The 13,879-nt window shown below is 35.3% G+C and overlaps 1 protein-coding gene across 1 annotated transcript in view; it reads right to left on the reverse strand.

Annotated features, from left to right (window-relative positions):
- The window catches only part of LOC128019948 (amine oxidase [flavin-containing]-like), a 30,532-nt gene extending 16,653 nt beyond the window's left edge, over positions 1-13,879 (reverse strand). Inside the window, exons 1-3 of the mRNA XM_052606372.1 lie at positions 13,764-13,879; positions 1,235-1,329; positions 810-947 (exon numbers count right to left, since the gene is read on the reverse strand). Of these exons, the coding sequence (XP_052462332.1) occupies positions 810-947; positions 1,235-1,329; positions 13,764-13,854 (324 nt within the window). The 5' untranslated portion in view covers positions 13,855-13,879. The remainder of the gene's footprint in view (positions 1-809; positions 948-1,234; positions 1,330-13,763) is intronic.

The raw sequence follows: 13,879 nt of genomic DNA on the forward strand, positions 1-13,879 counted from the left end.
GCCACATCATTTTTGTTATGCATTATTTGTTTTGGTTGTTCAAAAACACACACAAATCGTTTTATCCGATTACTCGATTAATCGATCGATTAAGTGCTAGATTAATCGGTTACAAAAAGAATCGATAGCTGCAGCCCTAGTGTACACTGCCTTCTTGAATATGTGTGAGTTGTCGCTTTGCTGGTCTCCATCTCAAGAATCCTTCTGATTTACCATGATAACTTTAAAACCACCTGCATTTTTCTTATGAAATATGACCACTAAAAGCAGTAAAGCCCACGGAATAAAGAGAAGTACTAAGAATCCAGTGATTTATTTCTGTAACAGCAGGGTCAGAGCGGCGAAGACGCTGAATCTACAGCCAAATCTAATAAGGTCATGCAGTGTGCATGTGCTAAGGGCAGTGATGCGTCTCCCCAAATTAAATATGGGGCAGGAGGAGGGGAGGCTGGTTTCTTGAGTTCTGCCCTTCTTACCCACTCCAAGCGTCTGAAACCATATTACAGACTTCCTTCAGGCAGCGATTAGCATCTCCAGACTCGAGCGCAGCAGACTAATGTGAAGTAGGGTCTCTATATTCAGCCCTGTTCAGCTGAGAGAACCAGGGCTAGCTCTGACTTCCTGTGCATTTAGACATGAGTGTGCTCAAACAAAAGGCCGTATTATTAGCTGAATCTCTGGCCTGAGGCTGTGAAGAGAGCTGGAGTTTGAGACAGGGGAAAAATCTTGTTTGAATTACACAGATATTTTGCTTTTGATACGGTAATAAGTCTGATCTGCTACACGTGTAAGCCTTCACTGAGGTTTACCTTCACATAGTGAACCAAAGACTCCTCCTCGTTGACTTTGTATGTTTTCACGCCGTATTGTTTGGCTATTCTCAGGATGCGGTTTTGAGTGGGCCCAATGTACGCTCCTCCCAGATCAACCCATTTCGTCTCCTTATTCTAAAAAGCACACAAAATTTGGGTCAGATTCACAATGAAATAGTTACTAATTCACATTAAACCAGTATCAACTATATCTATTTTTGCAGTGCAGAAGTAGCACAGACGTTGCATCACAAGGAGTGTATGTGAGTTTATGTTTTGTGAGTGACATGTTGCACATTGTTAAAACAATAAATACGCCTAGTTGTGACTATAGTCAACAGACTCATGTTCCTATCACACGTAAAAGCAGACCGTGTGTTGTACAATGCAGTAATTTAATTTGCTTCACATGAGTATCTTACCTGAACGGTGTAGGTTCTTCCACCAACGCGATTTCTGGCTTCCAGGAGCACAGGATTCAGGCCGCTCTGCACCAACAGCTTGGCGGCACTCAGACCTGTGAAATGGGAATGTAAAATGCAGACTGTAAGATTTAGTAGACAGTGAATATGTAAAAATATCTGATAGATTGGTCTTTAAGAAAACGTATTTTTATTCAGAAGATGATGAGGAGAGAACGGGAAATGAATTTGAACTTATTTGAATTTGAAGCATAAGAACAGATCTGTACTCTGGCTAAATGCTAAAACGGAGCTTAAGAGTACATTTCAGAGTACATGTTTTCAAACTGTTCCTGTCCTGATAATAGTAAAGGTTGTTCAGTTCCTATCTGACTGTGGCTTTCTATTGTGTAAAAAAATAAAATAATAGCATCTACATATTTAAAAGTCTTTTGTAAAAACAAGTTGTGGTGTGGAAATATTTGTCTGTCATTTGCCTCAACATATAAAGGGAAGACACAGGGGTCTGTCTTGGTAAAATTTGTCAAATGGGCATGAAAGTGGCATATTCATATAAGTAACTGAAAGTATAATCAAATTAGCCAATACATCTATCTACTGAACACGCAAGGTATAGAGGATGTGTAGAACTTTGTGAATGGTGGGCATTTCCAACTCTGTGGAAATCTGCAGGGCATAGAATATGTTATATGTCAACAAGGATAATATTTTTTTTCTTAACAAACCTGGTTTGGCCTGTAGCTCTCACTTGGCCTGCAAACTTTTCCCAGAAACTGCCACAAAAATAATTAAGAAAACAAAACAAAGCAATACAATAGCATAACATTAAAATAAAAAAAATGTTCAGAGATTGTAAGCCTTTTTAAAGTTTTTGAAAGAAGTCTCTTATGCTCACCATCAACCAGCCTGAAAGTCTCACAGAGTCTAGCTTTGTTTTTGAAGCCTTTGTGTCATTGGTATGACAAAGCAAAAAAAAAGAAAAAAATCTTCACAGCATCTAACATGTTTCTTGGGGAACACTATCAATATAAATCCACTTTTATCTTTCAGTAAATCTGTCCTGTGATCACTGAGATTCCGGTTTAAACCCCTGAGGCTGAGCAGTGAATATGGTGTCGGACCAATAAACCAACAGTTTCCTCCAATGCCTTGCTCAAAACTAGAAACAACAAGTGAGAACTGGGTTCTCTGCAAGCAAAAATCACAACTTTACAAATTCACAGGACTTTCCTGACCCTGAATACACACACATAAGCACTTCCTCTCCTTACAGATTTATCCTATGAATTTCATAAGATTTAATGACTTTTTACCATGCTGGAAAGATTAATACACACACACACACACACACACACGTTTGTTTTTGTGAAAAGTGGGGACATCCCATAGGCGTAATGGTTTTAATACTGTACATACATACTGTATATTATATCGCCTTTAACCAACCCTACACCTAACCCTAACCCTCACAGGAAACTTTGTGCATTTTTACTTTCTCAAAAAAACCTCTGTATGGTTTATAAGAGTTTAGAAAAATGGGGACATGGGTTATGTCCTCATAAGTCACCCTCTCCTTTTAATACCTGTGTCATACCCATGTCATTCTACAGAGTTGTGTCCTGATATGTCACAAAAACAAGAGCACACAATCATTTCATAAAAAACAAGTCGTTTTCTTGCCCTTATGAAAATTAAAATCTGATTAATATGTGATCATAAAACCTAAAGATGTGGAAAAACAACATTTAGATAAAAGTTGAATACCGTTTCAGATGGAGTACACAACAATAGACATCTGGATAATACATTGTCAATGCTTAAAATTTCTTTTTCAAACAAAAAAATAAATGAAAAGATTAACCCGTTTTCTAAAATTCTGTTACAGCTACAGTGATGAGACAATGAAACAGAGAACATCTGAGGTCAAAGCATGACCTTGGAAGTTTATATAATACTATAAACTGCCTCTGATAAGGAGATATTGGCAGACTCAGCTTACCCAAACACATGGGTCAAACATCTGAAACACTCTCCATCATTCTTCATGCTCTCAGAAATATTGCCGATACAGCTAAATGTGATCATTTTAAAGGGGGTGATTGTTTTCTGTATACTCACTGTAGAAAAGAAACCGCAGAGGCCTACAATCCCTGGCCACCGATGTGAAGTCTGATATCTGACAGGCTTGAAATGATTGTTTTTTTTCTAAATTATGTTTTGGCTGAGCCACAGAGCTAGAAAGAAATCCAATATAAGCCTACAAGGCATTGTTCACACAACTCACAAAGGGGATTTCGGTTTTCAAATCCAATATTTATGATTGACTATCTATTTAGCATGCGATGAGATCTGATTTGTTTGTTCAGACAGCATAGACAATATTACATGTATACATCAGTTACTATAGAAATCCATCAGCACAATGTCAAGAGGCTCTCAAACACTAACTGAGAGTGGCTGTCAGTGTGGAAAAAGAAGATTTTGCCTCTGCTCATGTTCATCATGGCATTTCACCACGATTCCGAATGCACACTGTCAACAAAAGTAACATTTTACAACGTCACTGATTTTTAAACATTGAAATGTAATGTTTTCGGTGCTCGGACTACAACAAAAGCAAAACAAAAAAGGGCCAGTCTGAAACAAAGCCGAGAACAACATGAGCTCGCAGTCAGATACGTCGCAGTGAAACCTGATTATTTAACCAGGTGGCGTGAGTAGGAGGTTTTCAAGTCTTATCCCAAAGAGATAGAGCCATTTCAACACGTCCTCATATTTCACACATTTATGCAATTGACCTTTCGCAAAAGACCTGTCCCCCTTAGTTACTGTTGCTACATCTGACAAGCCATGGCGCTCTCATACAGTGAAAAATACATCGTAGTGCAAAGAGAAGACTGACAACGCACCGACAGATGTGTTTAATGTGTTGTAACAGATCGCAGTACTGGCTTAGTTCAGGCGGCACGTGAACTGATCATCTCTTCCTTTTTACTAGTTATAGCACGAAATAAACATGAATGAACATCAGAAGGTATCTCGTTTCAACTATTTTAAAGTTCAAGTCCACCAATGTAAATTTATTCTCCTGTCTGGTTTGTTTGTCGGACAATATGGCAGATTTGGCATTATTATTGGTCTGATCGCCTGTCAATCAAACTCTCAGCAATTAACAATGTCATACTGTTATTGTTTGTCACTGCTTGACTAAATTGAAGATATTCATTTAACATAAAAAGCTCTCATGTGAAAGGTTGGTCTGTTTGAGAAAGCTGGCTCACAACATAAGTATATATTTTCTTCTTTAAGAGACATAAAATGGTCAGGAAATGAAGAAAAAACTTGAAGTTGGCAGCAGCACAATAGTGGCTGTGGTCTTTGAAGGGACCACAGCCCTGAAGGGACCACACTGACTGATCTCCACCACTGCCAATTAAACACACATATGGACCTGAATACAAAAATGAAGCTAACCGACAGCTTGATAAAAACAACATGTTTACAATAAACACTGGAGACAGTAATAGTAAAAGCACACACAGTAAACATCTCAAAGTGTGGTTAAGCTTAAGAAAGATTTCTGCTTGTAGATTTGGGACCATTCACACAGGCCATGCTCTTGTGTTCAATCTGCAAAATAATTTCATTGTTGGTCTAAGTACACATGCATTGGGTTACATTCATGTTTCTTCTCTCAGTAGGGGCCCACATCTGTGCAGCAGTCATTCAACTGCGTCTCAAGAGTTGGACATCCTTTTTTCACTTGGATGAAGGCCACAATATGAAAGAAAAGTTCTGCTGCTACTTTCATTTCATCATGACTTTAACCACAAATTCCTTAAATAAAAAAAAATTGTGCAAACTTCTTAACACAAATAATTATTGTTTTCACAAACACCATCCCTTTTGTTCTTCAGGAAGTGATGGACAAGTATGATGCAAAAACTGACAATTGCCAGATAAGTGCCGACAATGATATAAAGATGAGTAAATAATTGCAGAGCTATTCTTTTTTGGATGAATTATCCTTTCAGGCTCACTGACTATCAAAGTTGCAGTTATTCATGTTCTAAACTTGATCAAAAATACTGTGGGAGACATTAAAACAGTAGCTAACAATTTAGCTAATGATTAAGTTTAAGCAGTCAATCTTGTTAAATACTGCCAAGCCAAACGAGCTTAAAAGATCAAGCCATGAATCACAAAACAGCCAAGCCTCAGGAATACAGTCCCTAGAAGCTTTGTAAAATAAGCAAAAGAACTAATAAAAACCTAAGACTAGCATTGTTGCCAAATGATACAGTTATATTTGAGTGTAAAATGACACATTGCAATGCTTACTACTATTTTATAGGAAGTGGCTATAAATAAAGTCTGAATTATGATGGTAACACTTTATAATAACTGCACACTATTAATCATTAATTAAGCATGAGTAAACAGATAATTCATAATTTATAAAGCATTAATAGACAGTAATACGCAGTTTATAAATAAAGATGCTTTATTCAATTTATCATTTCTCAATGAAGTATAGCATTATTTACAAACCAGTTATTTAGGAGTTGCCAGTGATTTATAAGATCACAAGAAATGTAGTAAATTCAGGTAATTTAGTAGTGGTCAGTTAACTATTTATGTGAGCTCATCTAAAGTGAGGACTAGTTATGCCTTGTAAAGCGTTTATAAAGGATATTTAAAGTCTCAGTTATCTTCTAAACAAAAAACGGAAACAAACACAACACAGTGATACAGAACATAGAAATATTAACAGCCTTTAAATCTAATTTGTAAAAGTTTTACAAGGCATAAATAGTCCTCACTTTAGATGAGCTCACAAAAATAGTTAACTAACAACTACATATGTTTTATAACTACCTGAATTAACCCTGAATTACAGTAGAAATACATGTTAATAAACCATTTATTAACACTATAAGTAACTATTACTATACGTCTGAATAAAAAGATGTATGAATGCACATTTAAATAGTTTATTTATCATTTACTTATAATTTCTAGGTGATCTTATGAACCACTGACAACTCCTTAATAACTGGTGTGTAAATAATGCTATACTTAATTTAGAAATGATAAATTGATCATTAATAAAGTATGAAAAACAATTATTAAATACATTATAGATATGCTTTTAAATCAGGTATAAAGCATTTATATCTGTATTTATAAACTGCTTATAAATGTCTATTAATGCTTTATAAATGATGAATTCCTAATGCTTAACTAATGTTTAATAGCATGCAGTTATTATAAAGTGTTACCAAGAATTCTTGTCTCTGACTGTGAAAGTCTCATATACATTCCTTCAATGTCTTTGTTTTCTTCATTTTATTCTTTTCTTTGCATTTCTGCCCAATTCATTTCTAATTCTCACCCAGCTGATCATGATAAAACAACATATTTTTGGATTCACTGCTTCTGTTGAGGCTGGTTCAGGGGACCGTTTACTGGGAAACAAGAGTCTCAGGCTGGATGGAGTTTCCATGGCAACAGTACATATAAAGATGCAGTCGCTTGGCAAATGTAAATCTATACCAATTACCTCCTTGTATTCACTGAGAACAGGAATCTGCTGTGCACTCTTGCTCTAATTGACATGACATAACAAGGTTAGGCTTTTCAGTAAGACATTAAACTAAAGGTAAATACAGTAAAACACACAACATACTAGCTTATAGGCCTGATCTTGATCTTATGCAGCATCAATTTGTACTGTAAGAACAGAGTTATTCACTCTTCTCCTGTTGCACAGGATATATGCTATATGTGGCAGTTGACCACCAAACCTTCTACATTTAACTAAAATGAGCATTTAAACAATTTTTCATGAAGTAGTAAAGTCTATCATTTGCATTCATACTGAAATCTAGAACTAAATATGCATGCATATTTAAAATATTCAATTCAAGCATGCAACTGATTGAAATGCAAACAAATAATATGAAAAAAAGAAATAACTATGTTATTAACATTTTTGTTCTCAAGACTTTGGCAAAAGCATCCACACCTTTTCTCTGTATCATTATGTCTTGTCCAATATAAGCCAGGATTAGTTTGCAACTCTGTTCCTTTGAAAGGTCAGGTCTACAACTCTATCAAATTACAAATCGCCTTTTGTGTTAATGCTACAATCTAAATCGAATTGCTTTGATTGCACTCTTACAGAACCTGATAAAACCTACAATTACAGACCAAGAAGAATCACATTTAGGAGGCTATGTCTGTCAGCTTTGGTGCTAATTGCCAATCAGATTATCACAACACATTAAGAGTCACCAAGCCCTGGAGGTGACACAGACCTCCTTTAAATCTGTGGTTCATCCCTCAAGGAATTTCTCAATTAAAAAACGAATGTCATCTTTATCAATCAGCTCATTCGTCATTCATTCAAGACAAAGGTAACCAGAATTTTGAAAGAGTTTTTTTGACTTATTAAAAAAGCTTGGAATGGACCGATATTATAATTTAAGTCAATACCGATAAATGGATAATTTTCATGTTATGCCGATAACACCATTTCAATAAATTAAAAATAAACTAAAAATAATGGTTTTAAATACTACAAATTAATTTATATATTATAGTATAAAGTATAAAATAATAATAGAATAATCCTCTGACCTGCAAATAATTGCACGCAGGAACTTGAATCCATTTTCCTGTCTACATTAAAGCATGCTCCATTCCTTTCTCAGATTTAAATATGCACCAAGATAATCCAATGCAAAGAAAATTATGTTTTTTTATTTTATTTAATGCAGCATATAAAAAATGTGTACGTGACAGCAGGCACATGCTTCATGCTCTTCTAGAAGCAATTGCTCTCTCCAATAAGCTGCAACAATGACGTTTGGATGCATTATTGAAAAGCAATTACACAGAGATCAGCGAAATGGCATGTTCTCCTGGCAACCCCAAGGACAGTTGTTCGTCTAGAGAGGAACAGAGCAGTATTATCTTAAGTTGCATAACAAAGCCAGTCAAGCTGGAGTCAGGCTCCTCTCTGCTCAGCTCAGAGGGGGAAAAAAACAGACCAATGACGTTTGTTTGCACAAGCTTAGAGGACACTGCAAAAAAGGCATTTAGGCATTTGAGTATTTCCCTAGCTCTAGGACTCTGTAGACCTGTGTTTCCAAGTTCATATGTTTGGTTTATAAAATTTTTAAAAAGAATACTAAAAAAAGTGACTGGAGATATTAAAGAATGAAAGCATTGATTCTAAATACATCAAAACATGCTGAGCTTTAAAAATCAATGTTTGCAATTGGTTTTCACAGAGATCTACAGCTGTATCTAGTACTGGAATAAACACTGATTTATTCATTTTAAATAGGCACTGAAACATTTGTGAAATGCAATGACAAAGCAACCAGAAGTCTTTTAGAAGACAGCTGGCAATTTTCAAGAACACTGCAACACCTGGCAATGCGGCCATGTCTGAGGAGACAAAGTTGAACTTTAAAGGGCTCATATGATGTTGCTAAAAATAACATTATGTTGTGTATTTGGTATAATGCAATGTGTTTATGCGGTTTAATTTTCTATATATATATATATATATATATATATATATATATATATATATATAAAACATTATTTTCCACATAATGTACATTATTGTTGCTCCTCTATGCCCCACCTTTCTGTAATGCGTACATTTTTCAAAGCTCATCGTTCTAAAAAGTGAGGTGTGCTCTGATTGGCCAGCTATCCAGTGCGTTGTGATTGGCCAAATAAATCAAGCATGTGATGGAAATGTTACGCCCCTTACGACAAAACTAAAGCAATAAAACCATTATAAACAAGGCATTTGTTGCATCCAGTGGGGACATAATTACTGATTATAATGACTTAAACTGTCCTTTTATGGATTGCGTTGTGTATCCTGCTACATAAACAAAACCATGTCTGTAGAAACGACAAACAATAAGCGATTTTCTACACTACTCACTTGCGTTTGAATCATCAGTGACAAATTCTTTAAATATAAAAAAACGTACTTACAGGCTGTGAGTCAGAAGCGCCAGACATGTGGGGGCGTGTTAGAACGAGCTGTTTTATGTAGGAGTTGTTGACTCTTAGCTTTTATAAAGTATATATCTTGGTTTTGAGACATTAGTTTTTGCAAGTTTACAGATGTTCTTTATGTACCAAGAGATTGTAACACTCCAAAGAGAAAGGATTAATTGAAATCGCATCATATGACCCCTTTAAGCAAATACAGCAGCATAAAGTGTGGTTTATTTTACAGCTAATTCTGTGCAATGTCTACCCACTTAGACAGGAAGAGAACACCTGTCCAAAGTTTTTTTGCACAATACCTTTCAGAAGTTTGTGGTTGGTTATGTTTTTAAGTTGTTGTTGTTTTTTTTTAAGTATCTTATGCTCCGCAAAGCTGGATACAGCTGGATACAGAAAGAACTGTAATATTGTTTAATATTAGTGACATTTATAAAATAACTGTTTTCTATTTGAATATATTTTACAATATTATTTATTCCTGTGATGGCAACAGTGAAATCATTCCAATTTCCTGAAAGATTTCTTATATTATCAATGTTGAAAACTGATTTATTTTGATGTATAATATTGATTTATTTGAAATACAATTCTTTTGTAACATCATGTCTTTACTGTCTCTTTTGATCAATTCAATGTGTCCATGCTGAATAAAAGTAAATAAATAAATGATCATACTGACCCTAAACTTCTGAATGGTAGTATACATCTTTGCAAAGCCATTGTTAAAAAATGCTTATTGACACATATCATATAATGTGTCAATAAGCACAAAACCACAATGTAAAAGCAGCCCATTACGACATGGCCTGTGAATCTCTATGTTTCCGGACTCTCCTGGCTGACTTCCAAAATAGGAATGCCAAAGTTCTTTAGCAACAGCAGGACACCCACCAGGAAGCATCAGCATCAACATCCTCCATAATTAGATGTGGAATTCTTGCCCTCCACTTGCACAACCCATAAGAGCTGCTGCTGAGAGCTACTACAGTTCTGAGCAAAACAACTCCCTAATGCTTTTATTTGAACACTTGCAGGTTGTTCAGTTGTCAAACTGTTTCTGACAGCTATTTGTACATATAAGCAGTTAATAAAGTTAATTGTTACACAAAAACACTTTCTCCTTTCCTAGCTTGATACACACATTCAACAACTTGATACACACAAGTCATCTGTAGGTTGATTTCTCAGACAAGGGTAAACAGAGTGACTTTTTCAGACATTTTTCGCCAGCACCTGACCACCTATTACTAGCACTTACCTATTCTATTCTGTTCTATTCCATTCTATTGTTTAAATTTTAAACTTTGGATAAAAGTGTCTGCTAAAGGATTAAATGTATATGTAAATGTGAACATCTCAACCAGTCCAGCACTGGTTGATCCAATGGCATGAATTTGGGGGCTGGACTATCTGTTTTTCTGACCAGTGACAGAGGGTGAGAGATTTGAACCAATCTCAATAAACTAGCCGTGGAACTTGTCCCTCACAATGTGCACTATGGACTTCAATGACATCTCAAACTCATCGACTCATTGAGAAGAGGTGTGCTATAACTTTTCTAAACAGCTCAACTTAAGATTTTTATTTTAAATGGGTAAAGAATCCACTAAAAACTCTACTGTTAGAGCTGTACGAAATGACACACTTTGTTTTCAACCGTGGGAATAAGATGTAAACTGTGACAATTTAATTCAGTTGTTGACATGGAACAATAAGGTCACAAGAGTAAAAGGTGTCATTTCCATTGTTTAGCTGAAAGGCATCAGTTGTCTCTTTTCTATGTCAAGCACAGCCCCTGTGGCGCTTGACAACAGACACAAATACACATTTCCTGTCATTTCTTCCAATATCCCAGGGAGCATAAAAATGATTTGTCAGTTTTGTTTACCACCTCTGCCAATGTGCTGTCTACCCCGAGCACCTCAAGTGGCTTTGTAAATAGTAATTGGATTTGCAGGGAGATCGTTATTAAAAGGTCCCCGAAGCAATGTTGCATTTCTTTTCAACCCACTTTATAAAGTTTGGTTAAAATAAGAAAAGGCCAACAGGTGGAACACATCTGCATATTCAACAGGTGTACAATAACAGGCATTTTGAGAGAAAACATCTTTTGTCTCTCTCTACCTCATGTGTCAAATGAAGTCATATCTGGATCCTATTCACAGAATTCATGGTTTTTTCAAATGAAATAGTGCACAAATCAGATAATGCATATCATGAAACATAACGTACATGCCATTGCATGAATTGCACTGTACATTTGACCAGTGAGGGAATATATAAATAATCTCACACCTCCGATGAAGTGCAATATTGGAAGGGAATCAGTCCTGATGTGAAAAAGGTTCTAATCAGGATTGGATAATACCGGGTCTATGGTGCACAATGTGTGGCCTTATTATAACATTGACTGATTTACATTAATTCGCTTTTTTCAAGCAGAGTAGTATGACTGGTTCAGTGCACAGCACACACTTTCATTTTCTGAAACAATGTTTGAGATGAGTAATCAGCAGTCTATCAAGGTCAGCAGATATTAAATTGTGAGCTACAATGCAATCAGACACAGAATTAACTACAGTATATAGAATAAAACATCTGACTTGATTTTGTGGTCTTTGTTTACATATCACATAAAACTGAAACTGTCGAAAAAGTCTGAATTAATAGAAATAACATTTCCAGCAGGTTATCAGGAGGACATTTTGATGCTGTTTTGCTCAGTTCTGTCTCCAAGAATGCTGTTCTTACACAAGAAAGATTTCATCCAGTGTGCATTCCCTCTGAGCTGGGTTTATATTGTCATGCCTTTATATAATAATGCATAATATTCACTGTGGGAACAAGTCAGTTTGCACAAAATAAATGGAATTCCTGTCAGGTCGTAAGCGTTAGGACATTATGCTGTGCTTTCATGCTGCTCTACAAAAAATAGGTCACATTGTAGGACTGACTGTTACAGATTCCTTACAGTATTTTCTAATCAATACTGCATCCTATAGTAGACAATATATATATGAATCTCTCTGCAATCTATGTCAAATAAACTATATACATTATTCAAAGCTATGTTTCACACTAGTATTATATGGATTAAGCACAGGCTATGAAGAGCACCAGAGCATTACAAATATGTGCATGCAAGGACTGCAGCGTATGTGGGTAGTTGATGCAGGTTTAAGGAATTTTCTTTTTAGAAGTCAGTGTAGGTTTAAATGTATATAAAATATAAGGAAATGTGAATTTTGGGGATTAAAAATAATTTTGGATTATTTTTAAAACACTATTTTGGCATTTTCCAGTTAATTTTAAATGATCTTGCCGTTTGAAAAATAATTTCTTTTAAGAAAATATATTTTATGAAATATCTTGAAATATTGCTGACGGAAATAAATATCGAAAAATGAAACAGTGTCGATTAAACCAGCATGTATAATAATTATAAAATAATAAAATATGAAATAGTTTTAAATTAAGTATACAATATCATTCCACGTAAGATGACGTCTCAGGTGTGAAAATCCCATTTTTTAAGAAACCTGTTGCATCTAACAAGACTATTACTTCTATAGATCTTTTTCAAATAAAATATATGGCCATGAAATACTGACTGAGCTAAAATATTGAGTTAAAATTATTAAACACATCAAACAATAGCACACGGATGAATGATCAGTTATACACCATTGCTGGTCATTATTCATTTGATGAAAGAAGTGATTGACCAATCAGAATCAAGTACTCCAGAAAACATAACAAGGATGGGTAGCTGACATTGAAAAATGGGTAGCTAATTCATTACACATTAGACACATATAAACAAAAATATATGCTTCTATAATTATTATAAATGCAGACTAGACTAGATGCTAGACACGCTAGACAAAATGTAAAAAATTATGAAATATTTGTACTTTTTAATATAATTTTGTCATTTCAGTACCTTTCTAAATGAGCTAGCGAGGGTAAACGTGATTTTAAAAGAACACTTTTATACACAAACGCATATTTTAAACTAATATCTTGATGTTGAGTATAAAAAAGTTAATGGGGATTATATGTATAGACTGTTGCATGCCTTGTTACTGTCTCTGCCCCTGGCGTTATTAATATGAAATAATCATGTCACGGAAGTGGAAAAGCAAGCTCAGGTGACATCGCGAGCAGATTCACTTGAAGTCTGCAGAACTAACCCCGTCCTTTTGGCATACTAACACATTCCTATTTAAAACGTAAATATGCATTATTATTAATATTTTGTAAACGCAGCCATAATGCAGTCTTGTTATAAGGCATTTAAGCTTAGGAAATGAAATAGTCGTTCAGCACTGGTCTGTCGCGCGCCTTATTTTACTCAATAACGACGATCATAACTCAGCAATACTATCATCAGACTGTAATCTTCAGTGATATAAAGTTACTTTAAGAGTGCGTTAACGGCAATGAGATTATATGAAGTTTTATGCTCTATTTTGATGACACTAACCTGAGATGCCTCCGCCAATCACAATCACGTCGTATGCGTCCGCAGTCATGGTGCTGTTCGCCTCACACTGACGCTCAGAGCAGAAGAGCATCTGTGTTCAGAGCATTGTGAGCCCC

Source organism: Carassius gibelio, chromosome A9 (genome assembly GCF_023724105.1).
Source record: "Carassius gibelio isolate Cgi1373 ecotype wild population from Czech Republic chromosome A9, carGib1.2-hapl.c, whole genome shotgun sequence".
Classification (NCBI taxonomy): Eukaryota; Metazoa; Chordata; class Actinopteri; order Cypriniformes; family Cyprinidae; genus Carassius; species Carassius gibelio.